At 35.4% G+C, this 26244-nt stretch overlaps 2 protein-coding genes across 3 annotated transcripts; one reads left to right on the forward strand and one right to left on the reverse strand.

Annotated features, from left to right (window-relative positions):
• Nucleotides 1-655: 655 nt before the first annotated feature.
• On the forward strand, nucleotides 656-10390 carry LOC113722281 (ADP-ribosylation factor GTPase-activating protein AGD12-like). The gene is made up of 9 exons (XM_027245684.2): nucleotides 656-796; nucleotides 1180-1270; nucleotides 2250-2331; nucleotides 4285-4360; nucleotides 5470-5633; nucleotides 5962-6097; nucleotides 8228-8344; nucleotides 8783-8878; nucleotides 9954-10390. The coding sequence occupies exons 2-9, from the start codon at nucleotides 1231-1233 to the stop codon at nucleotides 10233-10235; spliced, it is 993 nt and encodes a 330-aa protein (XP_027101485.1). The 5' UTR covers nucleotides 656-796; nucleotides 1180-1230; the 3' UTR covers nucleotides 10236-10390.
• A 2866-nt stretch (nucleotides 10391-13256) lies between these two features.
• LOC140014343 (V-type proton ATPase subunit F) lies at nucleotides 13257-18387 on the reverse strand. Of its 2 annotated transcripts, none has more exons than XM_072065072.1 (5): nucleotides 18229-18387; nucleotides 18070-18133; nucleotides 16572-16653; nucleotides 14931-15013; nucleotides 13257-13584 (listed from the first exon to the last, which is right to left on the reverse strand). In XM_072065072.1, the coding sequence occupies exons 2-5, from the start codon at nucleotides 18130-18132 to the stop codon at nucleotides 13420-13422; spliced, it is 393 nt and encodes a 130-aa protein (XP_071921173.1). In that variant the 5' UTR covers nucleotide 18133; nucleotides 18229-18387; the 3' UTR covers nucleotides 13257-13419. The 2 variants fall into 2 exon arrangements, with proteins under 2 accessions (XP_071921173.1, XP_071921174.1); XM_072065073.1 differs by having other exon boundaries at nucleotides 18234-18368.
• Nucleotides 18388-26244: the final 7857 nt, after the last annotated feature.

Below are 26244 nucleotides of genomic sequence, written 5' to 3' on the forward strand. Positions count from 1 at the left end.
AACTTGTTTCCTTTTTGAAGGAAATAAACAATGAAGTTTTATTTTTTCTTTTTAAGTGGAAGGTCTTGAATTTACGAATTACGATGTCTTAAAAAAATAAAAAAGACTTCCCTAAAAAAAACTTTCTATTAACGATTCTTCTCATATTACTATCTAACCCAATCCTGTGCTTATAAACAGTGAAATTGGAAATATAATAGAAGAATAAATGAAAAATACATTGGAACCATTAGAAATGAGCCTCTAGATAAATTATATCACCCAAACACGACAAAAGAAAACAAAAGTAGAAACAAATAATCTTCACGAATTTATGAAAGAACATGCTTGAATATGCCTCCTAATTTATCCATTTTATGCCCATTTCTCCACAAGGAGATAACATACCAAAACATTGTGACGTAAAGATTTTCCTAATAAAACATAAATTTACTAAAAATTCTCATTTGTTCTTATTTTTTTAAATTTGTTATAAGTGACCATGTGTTATCCAACGTGGAAGTAGAAAATTTTTCTATAAGAAAAAAGAAAAAAGAAAAGAAAGATGCAATAACCAATATATATATATATATATATATATATAGTTGTTTGCAGATTCTTTCCCTGCCGTCCCGACTCCCAACAAACTCAAGAAAATATTACAGTTGTTATGGTTGAATTTCAAATCCAAATAAAACTGCCTTTCCTTGTTTGCTGCTGTGAACTTTTCCCATCTCTCTCTCTGTCTCTCTCTCTCTCTCTCTCCCTGGACACAATATCTGATTCCAAGTGTGCGAGCAAATCCTGACAATCCCAGGTGAAACTTTCTCACACTTTTCTTTTTCAGATCTTTCATTTTTTTTCTTTATTGTAGATTCGATTGTTTTGATATTTTCAGTGCATCATCATTTCATTCATGTTGGTGAATGATCTTTGGAGGGCCATTCATTAATTCAATAAACTTCTGATTGATATTTGTTAGCTGTTTTTTTGTCTTACTTTGAATTTGTAATTTGGATGGAATCATTTGTCCAAACTTTCAATTATTTGAAAAGGGTTCATGTCCAATGATAATTGTAAGTTAGAAAAAATGTTTCTTCTTTAGTTTATCTGGGATTTGCTGGTTTTGATTCAAGAAATGAATTCTCAAAAAGATTGGATTGTTTATTACCTATGTACTAAGAGATAGACATTTTCCAGGTTGTTGACAAGGACTAACTTGGTTCATGATAGTGGCCTGTTAAGAGAGCAATGAGCTACCGTCAATCAGCCCCTGGGAGACCAACTTCAGGTATCATATAATTCTTTCTGAAGTTTCATTCAAGTGTGGTTATGTGGATTAGTGCAGTTTTACACCTGATGTTTGATGCTATGTACATTCAGTCTCTTATCTTATGATTGTGACACTTTAAGTCTCTTCAGTTTATAGTTTATGCTAATCGAGGACAAGTAAGAGTTAACTTCATGCATATTAGTCACCGGTGTTCTGTTTATATAGCTTAGCTGCCGGTTCCCCTTAAATGGCAAAGTTAAAAAAAAGTTTTCACGTGAATGTGTTGAAACGCATTGGCGGAAACCAGAAGTCCTAAACACTCAGGGACCAAAGCTAAAAGTTCATTCTTTTAATTAGTTCTTTTGTGCGTCTATATGGAATTTGAGACCTCTGTTTTACTTCTGGTTTCGCCCATAGAGGAGTGACTCGATGATCTCATATTAGCTGAAATTGCAATTTTTTTTTACCGTGCACAAAATTTGACATTTGAATCTTGCATGTCAGATTTAAAGATCTTTTGCTTATATTGTTGCTTTATTGCAATTCGACATTTAGGTGTTGCTACTTGCTTTCAATTTTTTAATTTTGATGTTGTGTTCTTGAATTTTGTTTACTTTTTCCAGAATATAACCTGGATCTTAAAATCCTTTTGGATTCAGTAAGATCAAAGGGGGTAAGGTGTGATATGTTGGGAAGTTTCAAAGTGAAATTTTACCTTGATCTAGAGCGGAATCTGATAATAATTCACTTTGGGCAGAACTTTCACTACTTTTAGCCATTTTTGTGTCATACTAGTCTAGCCATCCTACCGTGAAGTTAGACATGCTAACAGTAGCCCTTGGATGATCAAATGTAAAGGCCTGACCTATACCAGTCATGCAGAGTTTTTATTTTTACTTCCTCGGCCAGGATTTATAAAACTTTGGATCATGTTTTGCCTTATTGGGGACAAGTTTTTGGCTCAAGGCTTGTGATTTCATCTTTGTTGACTCGACAGGTAAACGAAGATTAAACGACCTTTTGCTTCAAAGAGATAATCGTGTTTGTGCAGATTGTTCCGCTCCTGAACCTAAATGGGCGTAAGTCTTTGCAGCTAGATACCTTCAATTTCTGGTAGTTACTACAGTACTAATTTTCTCGGCTTGCAAATATTAGGTGTAATAAAGTTTATCCCATATTTGCACCTTATATATTTCATTTTAGATATTACCCGTTAGCTTGTGTTCTAATTTGTTTTCATCTTTTTTGCTCATGTTCATCCTTTTATCTTACTATGCTGTGAAGAAGTTATAGTTGCACGCAACAAAGAGTAGGTTTGCCTATGAGAGCAGTGACATCTTCATTTTTCCTAAAACTCCATTGCTTTTCTGTGCAGTTAATGATTGTCTATAGTCTTTGAAATGAAAGTCAACAAGCTTACAGCCTTGTGACTAAAATCCTAGATCCCATTGCCCAAAACCAAAGTTATTTTAACTTGTGTACTTACACATGAACTGAAGATAACAGAGGCTCTAAAATAAAAGTCAGCATGATTGCTGTCTCGTTGCTTATCTTGTTTAAGTACATAGGGAGAAAGAATTGATCTTTGATCACATTGTCCAGAACCTATAATTTCTATTCAGTAATTTGAACTTCTGGTGCCTGATATGATGGTGTCATACCCATTATCGTTTTATATGTAAAGGGAGAGGAAGGAGTGCGGTGTAAACTTTTTTGGTCACTTTTTGTTTTTCCTTATTTATCCTCCCACTAAAATGCTAATTGGCAGAAACCTCCAATTAACTGCCAATAATTCTATTTCCTTTTTTGTTTAACAACACACCAAAAAAAAAAAATCGCACTACACAACCTAATAAAAGCTTTTAATAATTGCTTATTGTTTTTCCTTATAATTGTTCTTTTAATTTGCACACACATAGGGTGTGCATTTCCCACTAGTATGTAATTATACAGCCATTTTTTTCTTTGGGAAAAAATGTAATTTGAAGTTTCTTCTGCTGGAATAATCTTGGTACACTGCATCTTTTTACCTCTCTTTATCACTATTGTCGTCTTCATTTTATTTTCCCAGCTAGAGATATGTGTTAAATTCCCTACTCCACAGTATCTTTGGCTGAAGTTAACCTCATGATTTTTGGATGTTTTTTCTCCTAGCTGCAAATGGATGTGGCCTTGGTCAAAGTAATGATCATACTTAATCTCAGAGATTCTCCTTTACTGGGAACAAGGAATCTGTTGAGGCTTTGTTTTATGTGTGTTCTCTTTTGTTTCCATAATAATTTCATTTTGGCATGAATTTGTTTGCTTCGAAAAGCCATAAATCCTCAACTAGACTGGTGAAAATCAATTTTCCTAGGTGGCCTGAATTTTGGCATAAGCATGTCATAGTTTTGCTTCCCAGTTCAAAAGTAGGTACTTGACTAACAGTATTAGGATGACCACACCAGATTAACAAATCTAGCTTTTCCCCCAAGGAAGGGGGATGTCATTCAGCTGAATGGCTTCAAGGTTGTTCTTATGTTTTAGATGGAACCTCGGAGTGTTAAATGCTAAATGTTTTAGGATCTTAATATCAACTGTAGAACAGTATACTTTTGTTTGAAGCCACATGTGATTCATGTGCCTAGGATAGAGGTCCCTATCCATCTCCAATTGGAGAATGTCATGGCAGCAACCCCAATAACATATTCCTAATGGTTATAGACTTCTAGTATTATAGATTGGACAGGGTAACCTAGTCTGAATAAACTTATTCGGCTCTCCAATTTAGCATCCCACTTTTATGATTGGCTTACACCTTTTATGTCAAAACTAGCAATTAAGACGAATCTATGGACCAACTTTTACTGGTTCTTCTTGACCAGTTTTTTTCCAGACAAAATTAATCCAATGGTATCTGGTAACAAAGGTAACCTAGCAGAGCACGCTAAATTTTTTCTCAGTTAAATGAGTCTAATTATTTAGAGATTTTCCTATCGTTTTGTTTGTGTTCTCCTTTCCACGGATATTCAGATTGTATACTGACTTTTCAGGTCGGCCAATATTGGAGTTTTCATATGCTTGAAGTGCTGTGGTGTTCACAGGAGCCTTGGTTCACATATCTCAAAGGTAATTGCTCTTGATACATTTCTTTTCCTCCTCCCTGGAGACAGATAATATATAAAAAGCTCAACCGTGATACACTAGAAAGATCCCAAAATGTTCAGTTGTGCACGAAAACAAACACCTCCTGAAACCAGACAACGTGAGATATCGAGTGAATGTCTTTTGGAGAAAAGTCACTTTTTGTTGTTTGTTATAATATATTCAATGATTCAACTAGTTAATGCTAAAAGAGGCTTGACAAATAAATCTGTTTATCAATTAAAAGGGGAAGGTTTTCAGCTCTGAGATTGGTTGTTTTCAGTCTCCTTTTTTTTTTTCCCCCAAAAACGAGTATCTTAATTGCTAGCATGATTGGCTACATAGTGGTACCAAGTTGGATGTACAGTTCTAAAGTCCTATATTTTGAAAAATTTGTGATATTCTGGTCATTAATTTACTGTTTAAGGTTTTCCCATTGCTCCAAGAGTAATGGTCCTAGTAAATCTTCCTCACTGATTTTGATGGAAATATTTAGACGTAATGCCATGTCAAAAGTAAAAAGGGCTACGAAACATGGTAATCACAGATGGCAGGAAGACCATAAAAAGGTTCTGATTCTTCTTCAGGAGTAGGTTAAGTTTCACTCTTGCTACTTGGTTTTGCAATTTTACTTAAATCAATTTTCATGGATGCCAAGAAAGGATCCTCTTTCTTTTTGGTTGGAGATACACTGTTTAAGTAACAGCCTCTGGAAAGCTTCATTTGGTCACTTCCACAGATGTAATTTTTCTGGAACAATAATCAATCAAGAAAATAATTACCTGATTCTCTTTAAATCACTTTTGTCCAAGCTATTTTATAAAACATTACATAGAGGTTTACATGGTTTGTTTTATGACCAAAAAACTCCCTTGAGAGTAACAAATAAATAATGAACTTCCTTTGGACAAAGTTTGAGCTGAATAAAACTTCTGAATAAAGCTTCAGAAGCCATTTGTGTGATGAATTTTTTCCTTAGGTTGAAAACAGCGGTTTGGGTCTTTTTCTTTCATAGCTTAGTCTCTTGTCAAACAGGAATACTAACAGATCTTTGGTCTGTCAAAGCTTTAAATCTCTCTGACTATCACATGCAGGTTTTATCCGTGACCTTAGATGAATGGTCTGATGACGAAATTGAGTCGATGATTGAGGTTGGAGGAAATGCTTCTGCAAATTCTATCTATGAAGCTTATATTCCTGAAGGAATCTCAAAGCCTGGACCAGATGCCACCCATGATGCACGTTCAAAATTCATTAGGTTAGGGAATATTTAAAGATATCAATTTGTATTTACTATCTATTTATGTAAGCCTTTTTTCATGTTAATTCAAGATATTTTGGTCATACCAGCTGGAGAACCCTTTTTGTTTCTCAACTGATATGAACTTGGTCTGGCTCTTATATAGAGAGATTTGTTTTTGAAACTTAAATGTTTTATTTATTTATTTATTTATTTTATAGTTGTTTAGCTAGATTACTCTGATTAGATCTACAAATAGATAAAAACAGTTGACACATGGAGGCAACGTTTCTGCTGGGCACTTCATTTTTTTTTTTTAATTTTCATTTTTCTCTCAATTTTGTAGGTCTAAGTATGAACGTCAAGAATTTCTGAAACCGAGTTTGCGTATCTTGTCAGCTCCAAAGTCGAGCTCTCTCCAAACAAGTCTTTCCAGAAAGATTATGTCTACCTTCAGAAGTGCAAGTTCATCACATGCCTCAGTAGGTTTTCCTAACTTGGTCGATGTGTCGATTTTTGTCCATCTAATATCTAAACTAGAATGGATTTCTAAAGCTAATGAAGTATTAGTAATGCTGCAAGTGCAACTTACTTGATGATCTCTTTCTTCTTGACATACTATTGTTGATGAAAAAGCTTTCTTTCATCCTGCCTAAAGGTAATTGTGCCTTGAATAGCATTTACCATCTAAAGGTTTGGATCAGAAACAATTTCTGTTCCTCTCACATTGGTGTTTCTGCTTAAATACTTGCAAAGGAAAATTGAAAATTTTGATATGATTAGAAAGAACCTATAGTTTTTTATGTGTAAAAGTTGCAAATGACAAATGACTGCAGTTGTTCTTCTAAATGCTTCTGAAAAATATTAAGAAAGTTAACGATTTGTACATCAAAGTCACTCGAAATTGCATGATGGTAGTTGAAGCTTTATGTATGAATATAACGTTCTTAACATAAAAAGTATACTCTGCAACTTGATATGGATCGTTTGGCAGCCAAACCTTTTAGCTCGTATTTGTTCTAATTGAAAGTGGATGATTCAGAAGCTGTCATAGGACTAGCATAAAGCACATTCTTATTGGTTTTAGTTTGTGAACACTTTCAATATTCTTCTTGTTTCCAGAATTATCTTCTTTGCCGTTTTATTTTAGATATTGCAATCAAGGCACAGTAACACTTTCCTATCGATTTTCATAAGATGATCATTCACACAATATGAAATAAGAATGTAACATTTCTTGGATTAATAAATCATGACATGATAAATTGTGGTTAAATTCTTATTTTATTTTGTGAAAGTTATGAGCAGATTATGAGCTCTTTGGAGTTAATTTTAGTTCATTAATGTATTATGGGCAAATCATATTCTGTCAATCTTGCGAATTTTTGGTCTACAGTCTCGGAATTTCGGTTTAATATTTGGCAAGGTATCGACGATGCCATTGTGAAGTAAGTGGATAATGAGTCTACTGGCAATTCTGGTCCTTAAATCTTGCACTGTCTGAAAACAAATTGGTTAACCAAAATGCATTGGAAACCTTGTTTATGTTCTATTGACATTCTCCCAAGTTTACAATCTCTTGTTTACCTCTTTTGTTATACTTGTATCCTTGGATGTGTTGTTTCTTGTAATTTGTACTGCATGAAGGGAGGGAGGGAGGGAGCGAGAGAGAGAGAGAGAGTGCAGAAACAGGAGAGGTGTGAGAGATAAAGGGATACAGAAAGTTTGCAAGTATAGTTCTATTTCTCTTCCAGCTCAGTTAAGTTGGACATGACAACATCAGAATTGAACAAAAAGACACCAAAAGGTTGTGCACACAAATTTTTAATTTGGATTTAGTACTTTTGATTTGATTTTATTTTATTTTTTTAACATTCGTTGGATCTGGATGGAAAAAATTAACCATTCCATACTATTTCTAACTTTTTTTCTCATGAATTGGATCAAAATAATGAATGTTTATAGCTAGCAAATCAAACACATCTGACTTCTCTAACAGGAACTTGGTCCAAATATTTTAGCTTATTAAGGGCTTTCTCATTCTTCTTCGTTTCTTAAACAAATGCAATCGGTGTGCCATTGCTAGTTGCAAATGTCAGGGTATAGTATTATCCAGATGAAGTATATGATAATTATGTTTTAAATTCTTCAAATTATCCAAGGTGCAAGATAATTATTCTTTAATCTTTTACATGGTCCCTTTCTAGTTACTAATGCTATAGAGATTTACCAAATTAAAAGTGGCAATTCGATTAAGGTAAGTACTTTGAAATTTTGGAATCTTTTAATCACTATTAGAGATTGTCAGGATATAGAATTGTAACCATTAGAGTGCTGACTGCAATCTAATGGTTTATGTGACCACTGCCTTTGTTGTAGCATTTGTGAGTGACAACATTCCTCTTTCATGTCCATAGTGGTTCAGAAGGATGCTTTCCTTTTGTGTTTTTTTCCCCCTATTTCCACCCCATGAAAAAGAATACATGTTAGTTCAGTTGAAAGTTAATATCTAATGGTTCTCTTTATAGTCAACCTGTGAACAGGATTCAAGTGGTCTGCCTTTTGGTGGTTTGTGTGACACTAATCTGCAGCTGATATTGAGTGTGTGACAGGAAGGTATGGTGGAGTTTATTGGGATGTTGAAGATTAAGGTAGTCAAAGGCACAAATTTAGCTATCCGAGATATGCTGTCAAGTGATCCATATGTTGTCCTGACTCTTGGACAACAGGTTGGTTGCTCTCTGTTCCTTTTGGATTTTTGTGACTGAAGAATATCATGTTACAGCTTGTGAGTGTTTCCAGACTTTTCAATGTATGATCATGCAGTAGTTTATCCCATTTCATTATGATATCACAGAATGTGTTGTACTTAATGTTGCAACTTGTCTGGATCAGACAATCTTGTTTATCCTTGCTACTTGATGAATATGATGGTGCCAATTTCTTACTTGTATACATATATTTTTGGAAGGAAATAAAAGCGATGGTTCTTTACTATATTTTCATTTAGAATACAGTGTATGTTCGATTTCTGAAAAAGTCAGATGCTAAATGCTTTTTTCTTTTTTTCTTTTCCTCCCAATGTTTTCTGTGATTGATAATGCATTTATCGCCTCAGATCTTAAGGGTATTCTTTTACCGTTTCAATTTTGTCTTTTGGTTAATAGAAGGCTCAAACAGCTGTTGTAAAGAGCAACTTGAATCCAGTTTGGAATGAGGAACTCATGCTTTCTGTTCCTCAAAATTATGGAGCTGTAAAGATGGTAATACTTATGCTTGCCTCTCTCTCTCTCTCTCTCCCGCTCCCTCCCTCCCTCATTGTTATACCTTTTTTCTACTGTACAGCTTCAAATGGTATACAAATATCATAAATTTACTTTATTTACAAAATTCCTATAAATCTTCTTTCAACTCCATATATATTTACAAATATCATAAATTACTTTATTTACTTTAGTTTCTTGCTGTTTTGTGCTGCTTATATTTCTGGGAAAGGTCTGTAGTAAGGTGGCTTAATTTCCTTCAAGCTGTCTGTCATTGTTCTTCAAGTTACTAGTCATGCGTGCGTCACATGATTGTTTTTTCAATGCTCTTATTCTCTCAAACTCATGAATCATTGTACATGTACATTGAAGTTGTTTCCAATTCAGTTCATTCTGAAAGTGGGACATTTGTTCTGGAGTTTGATAGAAAGGGATGCATATCAGGCAGAATTTGTTGACAATGGAGTTATAATTCCTTCTCAAAGTCCATATGGCCACTAGACCATACTTGTTGCCCATGTTTTGCCGCCATTATGTCTATTGTTATTATTGTTCGATGAGGTGGAATGTATGTGAACAGGCAGATGATGTACATTTTTATACTTCCACGTGCTTATTCTTTAAAAATAGTATGTATTCCCGCTCTTAAGCTGATGTTCTAAGTGTGTAAATAAATTTCTCTGCCATTTGTATGTAAATAAACTTTTCTGCCATTAGTTGCTTTATCTTTATGACACTTCCCATACAACTTGTGCAAAGAAGCCTTATTACATTTGCTGATGACATCTGAGTGTTAGTTTTTATAATTTCCATTTAAGCGGTAAGAATAACTTCAATTGTTTATCCAGGTCAAAAGTGAAAAATAATGAAATTAGTGTGGTTGCGTTAAAGGATGAGTGAGCAGCGAAAAACTGTGTTTAAATAGGGTCATTAAATCGAATAAAAATAGGAAAGTTGTGATAAGGAATTGGTCTCTGGTGTCTTAATTCTTCCAGCAAGGGTTTTTCGCTTTATCTTATCATTTGTTCATTCCATTATTTTTTACTTACATTTTTTTTCTGCTTTGTGACTGCAGCAAGTGTATGATCATGATACATTTTCTGCTGATGACATAATGGGGGAAGCTGAAATTGATATCCAGCCAATGATAACCTCTGCAATGGCATTTGGAGATGCTGGGATGTTTCAAAACATGCAGATTGGGAAATGGCTGAAATCAAATGACAATGCTCTGATAGAAGATAGCACTGTAAACATAATTGACGGAAAGGTGAAACAAGCTGTATCACTCAAGCTGCAGAATGTAGAATCTGGGGAAATAGAACTAGAACTAGAGTGGATTCCGCTTGATCAATAGGTGTACATAATTTATTCTCTCCTGTTTGCATTCCAAAATGAACATACAGTAACAAATCACTTTTTGTTCAGAAATACACCATAAACACTTTGTATTTGTTGTATCTTGACTTTAAGTTTTGATCCTGGAAATATTTTAGAAAGTTCTTTTCATAAGCTGATCAAACAAGGACAGCATGTTCAATTTGAGCTCATACTGGCAAATAAAACATCTAATTCAACTGTTAATTTTCCACTTTGTCTTCAAGTATAATAAAGTGTTCAAATTGTGTTTCTGTACTGATAATATGTTGAAGTGTGCTATCATGGATTTTATGGTAGGAACCATTGAGACATCAAGAACTTGCTAAACACATGAGAAAACAAACACTGTAGTACAATCTTAGTTCAGGCAAGTTACTTGAAGCATATTGTAGATGAGATGACATGGATTACATTCACATCATGGGGCTAATACCTACTATTGCATATATGACTCTCTCCTGATTTATTCATACATTTTTAGCTTTTCATGATGGCTTATTTTGGTTTGTATGAGATAGCATGTGGATACTATGTTATTAGTTTATGAGATGCCTCTGGATTCAGGCATATATGATGGATGGGAGAATATAATTATTTTGACAAATAGTTGTAGATAAGTGAATTTTATGGTGTACTGAATGCGCAATTAGTTCTACAAATACTTGTACAAACGTGAAATCTTAGCCTGCATTTGAGTACACAGTTCCACAAATAAGTGTACACACTTGGAACTTTTCAAAAGATGTGAGCAGTGACTTTCAGTATGGTTGTTCTTGTTCTATTTCATCCTTGACTTACTGTCATGCTTTGCCCATGAATTCTTGTTGAGAAATTAGTTGCAGACTGGTATTGTACTGGGATTTGACATGCCTCATGATGATTGTTTGTTGCTGAAATTTCCATGGTGAGTACAAATAGGATAAGCTTCCATTTTAGTGTTCATTAATGAAGGTGTCAAATAAGTTGAGCAAAATTTTGTATAAGGTGACCACTTTCTTCTGTGTAGGAGTTGTGTGCTTTTACAAATAGAAGGCCTGATGTCTCTGAAATGACTCAAACTCTCTGAAATGACTCTGTTTGGATTCAAGAGTTTTTCAAAAATTAGTTTTTTAAATATTATTAAAATTTTTAAAAAGTACTCTAAAAGATATTTTAAAAAGTAGTCTAAATTTTTTTTAATGTCTAAAAAATATCTTAATATATATTCTAAAAACTCTTCTACTCTTAATATTCCAAAATATTTTCTAAAAATATCCCAAAATATACTATAAAAACTCTGTTACAGTAAAATTTTTCAGAATACTTCCAAAAACAGCTAACCCTACAATGAACTCTGATCCGTCTAAACTCACTTATTAATAAGTGAATTTTAACTCACTCATTAATAAGCGAATTTTAGTATGCAATGAACTTTGAATTGATTTAGATAAGTGATTCAATTAAACTAATTTGATTGGTAGGTGATGAGTTGACTCGTACTACCGATTTACACTTGAAAATAATTACATATTAAATTCAATTTTTGGAGAATGTTAAGCAAATAAATTTAAATTTCTTATCAATCCTACAACAATAAAATGTCATTATTCCTTGTCAAACAACATTCAGAAAAAAAAAAAAAAGCTAAAAACAAGTCATAAATGTACATTTCAAATTGTAAATTTTTTTTTTAAAAAAAAGAGCAAGTAAAATTTCAAACAGGTCATAAATGTACATTTCAAATTGTTCCAATTACTAGAGATTCCAGTCTATATATCATGTTTAGCCGTAAAGATCACAAAATGCCAAAACATGTGACACTAATTACCATGAGAAATAACCATTGAATCTTCTAAACATGATCAAATTTGACTGGAAATACTGGACTATGATATTGGATAAGAAGCTTCTAGACCTATATGGAGGGAAAAATCCTGCTTTTCTGTAATTAAAGTTGAGGGAAAATCCAGAGAGGATGAAGAGCAATCTTCTGATACTCGTCCTGGTAAGAAGGGATTGAGCTCCTCTCCAGTAAAATTTTCCTACAATTTCCCTCAATAAATATCTGGATAATTGATATATGTATTAATATGATGTCAAAAGTTCAAAATCATTGTGTCTAACTTTGGCCCATATCAAAAATTAGATCCAAAAATTTATTTGCCCCTACTATATTTGCCTTTACTGGAGGCAAAGGACACCTAAAGGAAAGGGAGAAAAGACTGAAAGTCGATCTTGTTATTTTTATATGATTTTATGCAACAACATAAAATAGGGCTTACAAGGAAAGCTAATATGTTCAATTGCACCATTTTTTTTAAGTGTAAGTAGAAGATCTTGAACGTGAAACCTCTCATTTATGCTCTTTCTCCTTATACCCCCATGCTCAATCGCACGCTATGTGACAAAAATTTCCACTTCTTTGTAACACTCCAAAGGGCTCAAAAGGATTGTCATTGCACATGGTGAAAATCATCTCTGTTTCTTCTGACCATTCTAGTGTCTTTGTTTGATCAATCAAAAAGATTTTAAAAAACAAAAAAATTTGAGTGTCTCCGAAAGAGAGAGTGAGCATTCCAACCATTCGCGAGTAACCCTTGATTCCTATGCTTTATTCTGGCTGCTTATTTTGGCCTCCAAGATTCCTTTATGCTTGTTTCTGCGCAATCCTTCAATCATAGGACTTTCTTTTGTTCACCACAAAGACATCATTTTTCTATTGCATGGTGTTAAAAATGAGCTTTGCTTGTTTCTGAGATGCAATGAAAGATATTGGGTGAATGTCACATGTATCCAACCCTTTGATCTATACTACACAATCAAATAAGTTAACCTAATTTACTGTTTCATCTTCTGCTGGCCCTCAGACAAAACTTACAATGGTTGGGTGCAATTGAACTTGTGCAAATAGATATTAATGTGAGATTATCATGAAGCTAAATAGCCAAAGATTTTTCACCTACATGCATTCTAACCAGTTGCCCAGGTCATTCCAGCAGTACATGGTTTAAGTTGCAGCTAGAATTAACCACACCAAACATATTATTATAATTCGAGAAAAGAATACAAATATGTAAAAAGATTTAAAGGGAAGCGACACAAAATATTTTCACCGCGTAATAATCCTTGACAAGAGAAAAAAAAAAAAAAAAAAAGGGAAAAACATAGGCTAGTACACATGCTTAACGCCTATCAGATGCCACCGATTCTGCAGAGAAGAGGTATCTCACACGTGAAAGAACAGAGTCATGGGCAGGATCATATGGATAGTCCTTGGAAGGGATCTCCAGAATTGCTGGAATTGGTTTATTGTAGCTATCAACCAAAAACCTTATCATGTTTGCAATCTGTGTAGCAAAAAGCAGAGCAAAGATTTAATAAGATTGAGAAAGGAACAAACATGACAAGCATGCATGATTAGGTTCCTAGTTTAGGAAAACCTTGGAGTGAATCCCACAGAATGAAGATTGCTATCATTAATCAGCATGCCAAAGGCAAGACATTATCAATCATCAATTGCTATCATTATGTGGGGTCAACCGTGGCAAAGATAGTGTTAAACAAAATGCCAATCACATGGGGATCAAAATAACTCCTTTTTCCATGGCGACTGCCAATCACATAGAGATCAAAATAACAAAATGCCAATCATTACAAAATGGCGACTGCAGAGACCATGATATTAAAACACATCAGCAATTGGTGAACTAGAGCTCATAAAACATGCCATGATGAGATTTCAATTGCATCTGCTAATAATTTCACATGGTTATGGATACCATGGTATTGGAAGTTTTCGCTGGTTGCTTTCAAGTCCCATCGGCCAATTCCAGAAAACCATGTTCTATTTTGAAACTCCAATTTCTTTCAATACTTAGAGTGTGCTCTCCAGAACAATAGTGCTATTCTTACGTGGTAAGTTTGTCCTTTGGGTAGAACAGCATTTTGCCCCACAGACTAGGTTCACCCATGTTCCATGACAGAAAATAAAGTCAACTCTTATGAGTGAGTACTAAATTATCTTCTCGCATAAATAGCATAATATATGTCCATGCATCAAAACCTTGTAAAAAATAAAGTATTTATTGACCAACATTGGGCATACAAGTGGCCTTTCCAGAGTGACATCTGCAGCACATGCCACTATTTTGTCCTTCAAAAACTTCTGCACTAACAAGAGGCTTTAGTTTGATGAGAAAGATGGTTTATTTCTACCTTGTGAACATATATGACACAAGAGATTGGCTTTCATTGTAATGTTTTAAACCATTTGAAATGTCTTTATAGATTACTTCGGAAGTAGTATCAACCAACTTTAGAAACATCCGCTTCAACACTGAAAATTTAAGTCTTTCCAGGCTTAGATTTCAAAATGATATTTTGCCGTGTTAAATCAACAAACATATTTTTCTTCTAAAATAACTAGGTTTTTTCATCCCATAAAACATCACAGCAGTCTTCAGTCTTATATTTAAAGTATAAACACATACACATTAACAGATCATTAACAAAATAAGTAAGCAGCCATCCACATGGCTATACACCCATGAAGACCAAATACAGATCCTTCATTCATTGTTCAGTCTTACGTGTAAGCAACTGATGAAGCTTTTTCCCTCCCCTTTCTCTTTGAAATAGGAAGAGGATTTTGTTTCATAGTATAGAAAATCACAATATGATCAGCAGAACTTACATATTGGCTTATCAACACCACAGCTACATCCTCTCTTGTCGTGAAGTCTTTGAATGCCTCTTCAATCTGTTTCACTGTTGTTTCTAAGAAAAAACACCAAGATCATTGATGAGTTTGTATCAAGATTGGCATAACCTACATTTTCTAAGAGAAAAACAATCCAATCATAATGTCAAATGTTTCTGACACAACCAAGAATGAAAAGTGAAAAGTTACTTGTGATCCAAAATTTCTTCATTCCACTTTCCAGAAACTAATGAGTGTTAACCACATAGCACATTTCCTTAGCAAAGTAGTCACTGATTGTTCATCATAGCAGGAAAATCAGAGTGCAACCACCTAATACAGATGGGAAACTTTTCTGGCTTTGAGATGAACTTTCATAACTATCCTAAGTGGCAACAACAAAAAATCACGTAGCCAATGAAAAGTATCTGGGTGTTTGTTTGCCATACTAAAATAAGGGAGGAGCACCCTTCAATCTGTGGTGCCTCTCCATTTTTTATCATTTTCTAAATATACATAACTTGAAGGCTTTAACTTGGTATAACAACTAAAAAGGCTTTTACTACACACTAGTATGGTGACTAACATAAACTATCAGTGAGATCATTTTTTCTGAAAAAGACATATACAAATATTTAATTTCCAACTCCTAAATTGTAAGCATCATTTCCTCTAATTAGGTTTGTCAAAATAATCTTACATCTAAACATAAAATCATTTCTGTTAGATTTTAAAAAACAAACAAATAAACACAATATGGGTGCACCACATTTTCAAACAGTCAAAAGAAGCTACTAAAATAAAAGTTCAAGACGTTGTTAACTGTTTGCCTTATGCTGCATACTAAAATTTCAACTCCTTGCAAGCAAATAGCAACATCATTTTAGGTGAAGATAATACTAAATCTAAAGGACTAAACAAAAAATAGAAAATCAAATAAAAAAATTCTGCACGCTTATCAGAAAAGAAGTCAAAACACTGTGATAAGATCAACAGAGAACTTGACTCAGTTGAAACAGTTTCATTTAATTGATTTGTGACCAACAGAAGGTTTTGGAATAAAGATGAAGAAGTGAAAAACTTCTAAGGATAAAAAGACATATGCATAATTATTGGATTTTATGCATCCACATCAAGGAGAGGACACAACACTAGTTCAAAGAAACTAAACCAAAAAGACAGACAAAAATCTCAACTATTCAAAAGATCTATACATTGAAAATAAGCCTGCCTATATGGATAATAGATGATGGCATCTAAGAAAGTACAATAATCGGTTGATATTTCTCAAAATCCATCATTCAAGAGAAATAATTCCAACATTTAAACCCCCCCCCCCCAAAAAAAAAAGAAACGAGAGAGAGAGAGAGAGATTACATTGCACATCTACCAATACAGAATAGTTTGCTACTGTTACTATCCATATTAATTTCTGGCATTGCCCTTGCAATTCCAACAAGGCTCAAGCTTCTCCTTTCATTTGAATATTCAGTTGATCACTTATCGCAACTTAATCAAACAAAAAGTTAAAATTCTGGAGAAGATGTATCAATTCTTTTCAGGAAGTAAAATATATGAACAATAATTGAACATAAAACTATGTATCAATGAGAACACTTAGGTGTAAAAGCATACTTGAGTCCACAATGAGGTAATTTGTCTTCCTCCTCAAGTCTACATTGCCAACTCCAGCAAGTAAAAATCCAGTGATAGTGTCCTACATAGACAGTAAGTCATGAGAATAATTTCACTCTACTAACCATAACAGAAAGAATATCTAACTTCCTGATGTAGAAACCACAGTTTAAAGCATCATTCCACAGTATCCCCTTGTGTATTCTATGTCAAGAATAGTGTGAATTTCCCTAATGAAGCACCCTTCCCATTGACACCAATACAGTCAAAAGATGTTTCCATCCCAGGAATGTACTTGTAATTGTTCGGAAATAGCAAAAGCAAACCCACGATCAACCACATCCCATCCCATTCTTTACATTTGTCTACCTACATAAATATCTATGATGCATCTGCAACTACTTCAAGAATCATTTCAAGTTGTACTGAGACAATTAACTTGTATTGGAGTAGGAACCTTGGAGTGATTATAAAAAAAAAAAAAAAAAAAAAAAACACGGAAATTGGTGAATGAAGAATTTCTTTTGATTGTTATGACAATAAATATGAAAACAAAATCAGGCTTTAATAATTCTCTAATGAACATAACAAAAAAACACGTCTCACTCCATCCTCTTCAAAATATGTTAGAAAATAGTACCCACAGAAAGAGGAAAAAATTAAAAAAGCAAAAGATCTCTTGCTGCAGTGTTAAATTGACCATGCACCATTATCCATACCTCTTACTTCATACACTAGTAACTTATTACGAAACATAAATTCCTTGGTACAAATTCATAACACTTGAACCAACATGTGATTCACTAAATAGGCCATGATCGCTGTAACCTCCAAGCCCATAAGAATATACAAAAGGGTATGCACTAAATATCATCAAATTTAGTAGATACTATCCAATGTTAAGAAATATGGCAACATGTGAACAAATCCAATACAAAAAAAAATGTGATGGACCTTCCAACTTCAAAAGACAGAAAGAAAAAGTTCCATAAACAAAAAATTTCTGCAAAGGGCACGATAGAAAGGTCAATTAATAAAGAAGGCACCATTTTTGTGCTTTTTATGAGAAATGGGTAGATGATTTACTGAAAAATGCACACATATGAACCCCAAAAGAGTCTTCATTTTGTTACAAAGTCAGTATATACAGCATTTAGAAATAGCCAAAATTATACTGCCCTTATTAATTAAGGATCCAAGCCCACCCTTTTCACAAATTTTCCCAGCTATGGATAACAGATTAAAAATGCAGTCTTTACTGCAGAACAAAAAAAAAAAAAATTCAACACATATGCTTCCTAGTACACAAATCAAAACACTGAATTAGATTAAACAGTCATAAGTGAGGTCGATAAAAAACCCTTTTCAGCATCAGAGACAAAAATTGCTCTATCCTTGAAAATCAATTCAAACTTCAAAGATGCCCTCCAACGTATCACAATCAATATGCTGCATAGAGTTTTATTATCTAAATAATGATGAATTCAAAATCTTTTACCTCATCAGCAATCATAGCGATGAAGGCTGAGTTCATAGTGCGAACTGGAGCTCGGCCGGCCATCCTGAAACCAATAAACAAGTAAACATAAGAAATCCGCATCCAATTCATAAAGGGAAAAAAATGAAAGATCTGGGTATCAAAGAAAGAAAGAGAGACCTAACTGGTAAATGGGTTTTTGAGCGGCAACAGGAGGAAGGTGAAGGTGGCTGTTCGGGGACTGCCGGAGATGGTGGTAGTTGCGTCGTCGGGTGGTGGTTGAGGGTGCTCTAGCACGGTGGGAGGAGAGCGCAAATGATGACAGATCTGTTTTGTGTTGGATTTTGGGTAATTGCGTTTTACCCCCTTAAATATTTAGTGAGTAGCAATTGAGCTGCTAAACTCTGGGGGTGCCGGTAAAAGGGTTTGTGATTCTAAAACTTTTGAAGGATTTTCAAATGGAAACTTATTGAACTAACCTCTTTTTTTTTTCTTTTTTTTTTTTATAAGAACTGCTACCTGCATTTCAGAAAACTCCGCACCAAACAAGAAAACAAGAATTTGGTAGTAGGTGTCTGAAGAATGGTAGATACAATACATGTGAGTAAAGCAAGTAGCAGATTTTATATAGAAGAAAAGTACAGTTGTTTATGGAAAGATTAAAAAAAAATCAGCACCGGAGAATTTTCCTGACTTAGAGGGTTGGAGTAATAGCATAGAAGATTTTGGAATGAAATCTTAATTTTATGAATCCTCATATGCTAATCATTTGGGAGGCTTCGGCTAATTGCCAGATTTGAGTCTTATAACAAAAAGAAATAACAACAATTTTGAAGTGTTTGACTAAATCATTTATCTCTCAAGGTCAATAATTGACAAATACTCCAAATTACTGATTTATGAGGTCTTACCATGTGGTGAATCCCAAGATCATCTAATTTTTCATTGTCAATTTTCTAAGACTACATAATAATTATCTCCTATTAAGTGGGATAACCTCCATCTTCCTCACTTTGTTGGTCTTGGCGGTTAAAGCCAACTGAAGTTGGTAGGCAACAGTTTGCTAGATCAAATATCTTTCATAGCCTAAGTACCATAGGACGTCTGTACAAAGGTTGCTGGATATCAAAATTGGATGGTAGTATCTTTTGCAGCTCAAAAGTTCCAGTGGAGATGCTTGAACCAGGGTCTTCCTATGAATGAAGTGATTTTCAGCAGAACAGAACTGGGAAGGGTGAACCATGGTGCAAACATTGTGAATAGAGAAGAGGAGACCCTGGAGTATGTGTTACTGCTTTGCCACAAAGCTGAGGAAATTTGCACTAGTTCATTGGGATGGGTCGAGCGAAAAGAGGGTTGTTTACTTTTGGGATTGGATAGAGGGTGCTAAATAGAGAGTGGATCGATATTCTCATATATATCACACTCACAGTTTATTTGCTATGGGCCATCCGGAAAGAGATGAACAACCTGCAGTTTATTGGAAAAAGAATGGACTTTGTAGATGTTGTACAAAGTGCATGGCTGGGGTGGGATGAATATGACAGGTTCTCAGAAGGGAAAAGGACTGGGACCAGCAACTGGAGAAGGATGAACTCTACCAAGCATGGGCGCTGCCAGAGGATACTGGTGCTTCACCCGAGTTGGAACTAGCAATTGCTATTAGATTGCATCTTAGTGAAGCTTGCGAGCAAAGGCTGGAGCTGAAGTTCAAGTCATGATTGACAACAGAAACCTGCTGGACAAAATCTCAAGTACTGCTGTCAATGATGCAAATGTAAGCTACAATACTAGAGGGCCTGAATCACACCTAAAGCAAATGTTTGCGAGGAGCTGCTCGTTCAAGAGAAGAATAGAAGATAAGAATAGTAATAGTAAAGTTAATAGACTAGCTCTAGTTGCAGGCTGTTTACTGAATGAATCCATTGGAAGCTATGCTTTCCAGTGCTGTGGTTAGCACAAAATGTTGATATTAATCGCATTGACTTGCCATTGATGATGACTGGACACTAGTTTAGATTACACAGATACCTCTCGTAAGTCTGATTGTAGAAATGGAATTGTTGATGTTTTCATGAGGATATAAAATTGTTCTTGCAGCAGTAGCACGAAATTGTTATGGTAGTATGTTAAGACTCTTACTTTGGTCCAATCATGGAATCCAAATTGAAGATTGCAGAAGCAGTTGTTTGTATGATTTCAAGCTCATAAACAGAATTGGTATCTAATAGGTTTATTCAATGGCTAGTAATGCATATTTTCTTGCTGCTCTTTTATCTTCTTGCAGATTCGCATGGATTAGAAGACAAGGTAATTGGGTAAGGCATGTAGTGGAAAATAGGGCAAAGAACCTGAGCGGCCATTAAACTATTATCAAGATCATGTTTTGGCCATCGAACTATTTTTCGTCAATAATTAACCACTAAACAACTTAATCAGTAAATCCGTGCCCATTTCATCATAATGACTCTTAATTTCTGAAATTAGCATTACACGTGGCAAATCATAGGGCAATTTTGTCCAACAATTTCCTGGTCGTTCACTTACATTAAACCCATCAACTGAAAAGAAAAAAAGCAGAACGTGGGGCCACCTTCACCCTCGATAGCCCTGTAATCAATCGATACATCTACTTCTTGTTGGCTGCCTCCAATATTAGCTCTGGTGGTGTAATGTAATCTTTTATTGTTGTCATAAATGTGCTCTCTTCTCAAAACCATTACCTGGTTTCTGATCTCGACAGCCGCCGTCTCCTTAGGAGTTGGCCTAGCACTGGCAGCGCCTCCTCCGCTTCCAGCGATGCTCCTTAGGAGTTGGCATAGCGGTAGCAGCTCCTCCCCAACAAGGAGCGGTATTTCTCCCCCGATGAAAATTGCGACTTAATAACCGGATGCGGGGTCGGGTCTCGATCCGAATTTGGCCCGGGAAAGACCCAGAACACCCGAGCAATAGTAGAGCTTGTATTTGGAAGACCAACAAGTGTTTTGGATCCTCATTTCTTCCAGAAAGTAAAGCGCGGATTGAATTGAAGGTGGAAGGAAGGGGACGGTGGAAAAGAAAGGTGGTGGTTGTCGAGGAGGAGGTAGATGTGGAGGGAACAAGTGCCGAATGGGCTTTTGGACCAGGTGAGACCAAAGAGGCCTTGTTGAGTTTGATAGAGGGAGGTGGTGAGATTAGGATTGGCAGAAAGGACCGTCTTGGCGGCGGCGGCGGTGTGGAAGCATGAAGGGAAGGAAAAAGAATGGTGGTCGGGATGGGGCATGTTTAATGTAAGTAAACGGTCAATAAATTGTTGGACAAAATTATCCCTGTGATTTGCCACGTGTAGTGCTAATTTCAGAAATTAAGAGCTATTACCGATGAAATGGGCACGAATTTACTGATTAAGTTATTTAGTGGTCAATTGTTGATGAAAAATAATTCGATGGCCAAAACATGATCCTGACAATAGTTTAATGGCCGCTCAGGTTCTTTGCCCTGAAAAATAATGCTACAAACTTTTTATCAATTGTTCAAGCAGCTAGCAGGACCCCTTCCCCCCTTGTGGCATTTTAATGAATAAGTCTGTTGCCCATGATCGATCTATAAAAGCTTAATATATATATATATTTATCAGTTTGTAAAAGCACATTTAAATAGCTCTTCTTCTTCTTTTTTTTTTTTTTTCTAAATCTAGAGTTTGTCCCATTGATCCTAATTAGTAGGGCAATTAGGCACTCAATAAACTTTTGCAACGCAAGTTTAGAGGGTTCTAATACTCTTTTGCTTGAGCGGCTTGACTTAATTACTAAAAGTCAATATACAGTAGCAACTCATAATTAATCACTTTCACCCTCTTTCATTTTTGTTAATATAATCCAATTTCGTGCTCTAATTCCTCTGAATGAAATAAATAAGGAACAAGGTAAAATACAAAGGTGAAACGAGCATCCCGTAGCATCCCATACCTAAAAGGTACCAAGACAAAATTAAAATTTTCGTAAAATGCAACCCTAATAGAACATTTCTTTCTTCTTTTTAGATTCGAAAATACGATCTTTTATGAGAAAGTCGTCCGTCTTTACTAACGGAACCAACTTGTGTTTGCAAATATTTACATCGGTACGGTGTTGTAATTCTCCGAAATGCCTTGAAATTACAAAACTGCCCTTTTCACTAAGGCAAATTATAACTGGGAAATTTATCAAATTGGTCCCTACCATTTGCCAAAAACACTTTTTTAGTCCCTAACATATAAAATCAGCCAAAATGATCCTTAACATTTAAATTATGAGCCAATTTGGTCCTATTGCTCTTTTTGCTCATTTCTCCGACTAAAAATAGCACGCCCCCCTCACGTGGTCATATTTTTAGGGGCAAAATCGGAAAACATATTTCATTACCGGTTGAAGGTAAAAGGATAGGGGACCACCAGCAAAATACACATTTCACCTTTGGCCCTAAAATTATAGTTTGAAGAAACCCTAATTGCATCCCCAAATTAACAAGCATAACTTGGAAATGTACTACCGATGATGACGACGACAAACCTGTAAGGTGTGATTGATAAAAGATTGAAGGTTTGGCCAGAAAATAGTGAAGAAAATCTTCGAAAAGATGCAGAATGAATCGGGAAAATGGGACTTCACAAAGGGCTATGGTAAGTTTTTTTTTTACCAATGTGGTTAGCAATTGTTGACGAATCTTGCTTAGGACTGTATTTTATGTTAATTAATTGAAGATTGTTCATTATTTTACTTAGTTTTGCTGTGGTCCCAAATTTTTATTTAGTTTTGTTGTGGTCCCCATTTTTTTTATGAAAGGCTCCACTTTTCTGTCATGGTCCAAAGTAATTGTCGTTTTAATGGCTGACAGGGGCCAATGAGATGCATTTTTCTATTCGTATACATCTTGGAGGTGAACTTGGAGATACAGGAAATAGAGACTATGTAGGGGGTTCGGTTGACATAGTCGATGGTTGTAATCCAGAAAAATGGTCTCTGTGTAAGTTGGATGAAGTAGCTAATAAACTTGGATTTGAGCCTTATACAGTGGGTTACTACTACCTGATTCCTGGTAGGAATATGGCAGATGGATCAGTGTATATGTTGCAAGAGGATGATGCTGCTGAATTGGCTAAATTAGGGAGTATGTATGGGTTAGTTGATGTGTTCTTCATTCATCGAAGAACATATAATTTGCCTTATTTTGCTGTTGATGAAGAAGGAAGAAGGCATGATAGTAACAGAAATAATGAAGAATCTGTACGTGTGGTCACACCAGAGAGTGTTCAAGAAGAATCTGTACATGTGGCCACACCAACACCAGCTACTGATGGTGGTTTTCAAGACTCTAACATGGATGGAGGAACTCCTTCACGTACTGGTAAGAGGATGAAACAGATTGTGAAGAAGAGAACTTCACCTGCAAAAAGATTGAAAATGCAGCAGAGGAGAAAGGATGTTGGCCATCAAGATGTTACTGCTCAGAGTGGTGTTAGTGGCAGGAGTGGATCATACCAAAGTGCATCTCATGCTGCTGAACATGAGAGTGGAGGAACTACAAAAAGTCATGCTATTGATGATAAAACTCCTGATGCTGCTGAATATGAGATTGCTGAGGCTGTAGAAACTGATGTAGGTGAACATGCAATTGATGGAGCTACAGAAATTGATGGTAATGAAAATGAAAGACATGGCAAAAGCAGACAAGGAAGAAGAACACGAACTAAGTCAAGGAAGACATCAAATAGAAAGGCTGAAGGTAAAAAGTCATTCAAAAAAAATAAGGAGCAGATCATAGAGGATATTGTCTCAAGTGATCCCGAGAGTTTGTATGATAGCGAATATGCTATAAGTGATGAGGAAGAGCTAATGAAATCTAATAGTGAAATACCTCCAGATTGGGCTAATGTTGCTAAACAGTTCAAGACAGCAAAAAAAGGTAAAGAAAAGGTACAGGAAACTGCTGTTAACGAAGAAGATAATGAGTGCAGCATGGAGGAGTCAGATAATTCATCACATGATGGGCTGCACAGCAATGAGAGTTCTGAAGATGAAGGAGGGAGTAAGGATGTGAACAAAAAGAAATTTAGAGTATTCAATCCTGCAACAGAGATGGATGACCCAAAGTTTGAACTTGGGTTGTTATTTAAGTGTAAGACTGACTTTATCAATGCTGCAAAATCACATGGAGTGAAGTATGGAAGAAAAATCAGGTTTAAGAAAAATGATTCAAACAGATGCAAAATCATATGTAGAGGCAAGAGATGCATGTGGAACATATATTGCTCAGTTAAGAGTGATAAAGTGACATTCCAAATCAAAAGCATGCTGCTGACTCACACTTGTGGTAGGACAACCTATCATGGCCTGGCAAGTGTGACATATTTGGCCAACAAGTATTTGGAGGACACTAGGCTGAACCCAAATTTTAATGTAGGTGATTTTATGATAAAGGTCCACAAGGGCTTGGGAGTTAGTATCACACCTAATGTGGGATATAAGGTAAGGGCAAAAGCTAAAGAAATGATACATGGCGATGTCATGTCCCAGTACAGCAAACTTTGGAGCTACTGTGAAGAACTTCAAAAGGCAAATCCTGACTCTAATGTGTTCATGACTACAATTGAGAATAATGAAGGTGATAATGAGTTTCAGAGATTCTATGTGTGTCTAGATGGTTGTAAAAGAGGGTTCTTGCAGGGTTGTAGATATGTTGTAGGTCTTGATGAATGTCACTTAAGAGGCTGTCACAAGGGAGTTCTTCTCACAGCCGTTGGTATTGATCCAAATGATCAACTATTTCCGATAGTATATGCTGTAGTTGAGACTGAAAATAAGAACTCTTGGAAATGGTTTGTAGAAGAGCTAAAGAGTGACCTTGAAATTATTGATGAAAGCATTTGGACATTTATAACCGACAAGCAAAAGGTAATATATAACTAATTTTATCAGCCTTGTTGTTATGATAATATTTAGTGACAGTAATATAGATTTGATTTTTTATTTCATTTATACAGGGGCTAGTTCAAGCTATTCAAGAGGTACTGTCAGGAGTTGAGCATCGCATGTGTGTACGGCACATGTATAATAATTTCAAAAAACAACATCCAGGCCTAGCTCTTAAGAAAAAGATATGGGTTGCAGCACAAGCTTCTTATAGGGATAAATTTGCTGGATTGATGGAGTCACTAAAAGAGGTTGATGAAGGTGCTTACAATTGGTTGGTAAGTCATACTTATCCAAAGGAGTGGACAAGATCACATTTTAGAACAAGTGTAAAATGTGATATTTTGTTGAATAATTTGTGTGAAAGTTTTAACTCCACAATCCTTGATGCTAGGCAGAAACCAATTCTTGACATGTTGGAAACCATTAGATTTTACTTAATGGTTAGGATAGAAAAAAAGAAGGAATGGATAAAGAAATACACTAGGGAGATATGTCCTAAAATTCTGAAAAAGTTGGAGAAAAATAAGCTTGCTGCAAATGACTGCATTCCTAGCCACTCTATGGACTGGAAATTTGAAGTTAGGTGCATGTATGGTGATAGGTATACTGTGGACCTTATTAGTAAATGTTGTAGTTGTAGAAAGTGGGATTTTAATGGCATTCCTTGTGCACATGCCATTGCTGCAATTTGTGACACTGGAGAGGAACCCGAGAAGTTTGTACATAATTGCTACTCCAAAGAAGCTTACATGAGGGCATATGAACCCATGATAAGTCCAATGAATATTGAGCACATGTGGAAAAATTCTGACATGCCGCCCGTGCTATCTCCTGAGAACATAGAACTTCCTGGTAGACCACGAAAGGCTAGACGAAGGGAGCCAGATGAACCAACATCAGGTAAAAATCAAAATAAGCAGCAGCAAAAGCTGTCTAGAACTGGACAGATGGTGTATAAGTGTCGAAAATGTAACAAGACTGGCCACAATAGTAGGAAGTGTCCAAGCCAGACACAAAATGCCTCTGCTGAGACTGATTCACATGGATTTGTTACACCTACACCTCCAGTTCCTAAGTCAAATACTCAGATGTCTGAGGATCTCATGGCAGATGCACCATTGGGAAGTCAACAATCTACATCAAACCATTCTACTGCTGCAAATACTCCAGTGAGTATCATAAACATCTTTTGCTTGTCAAATACTCATATTTTACCTTTATGTTATCTAACAAGCCTTCGTTAAAATTGTCAAGATGGAGAATA

The sequence above is a fragment of the Coffea arabica genome, chromosome 9c (genome assembly GCF_036785885.1).
Source record: "Coffea arabica cultivar ET-39 chromosome 9c, Coffea Arabica ET-39 HiFi, whole genome shotgun sequence".
Classification (NCBI taxonomy): Eukaryota; Viridiplantae; Streptophyta; class Magnoliopsida; order Gentianales; family Rubiaceae; genus Coffea; species Coffea arabica.

Coding starts and splice junctions, on each gene's coding strand:
- LOC113722281 (XM_027245684.2), top strand. CDS start 1,231: ATGAGCTACCGTCAATCAGCCCCTGGGAGACCAACTTCAG. Junction 2,332..4,284: donor GCTCCTGAACCTAAATGGGC/GTAAGTCTTTGC, acceptor CTGACTTTTCAG/GTCGGCCAATATTGGAGTTT. Junction 4,361..5,469: donor TTGGTTCACATATCTCAAAG/GTAATTGCTCTT, acceptor TATCACATGCAG/GTTTTATCCGTGACCTTAGA.
- LOC140014343 (XM_072065072.1), bottom strand. CDS start 18,132: ATGGCCGGCCGAGCTCCAGTTCGCACTATGAACTCAGCCTTCATCGCT. Junction 16,654..18,069: donor TCGCTATGATTGCTGATGAG/GTAAAAGATTTT, acceptor CTGTCTATGTAG/GACACTATCACTGGATTTTT. Junction 15,014..16,571: donor TTACCTCATTGTGGACTCAA/GTATGCTTTTAC, acceptor GTTTTTTCTTAG/AAACAACAGTGAAACAGATT.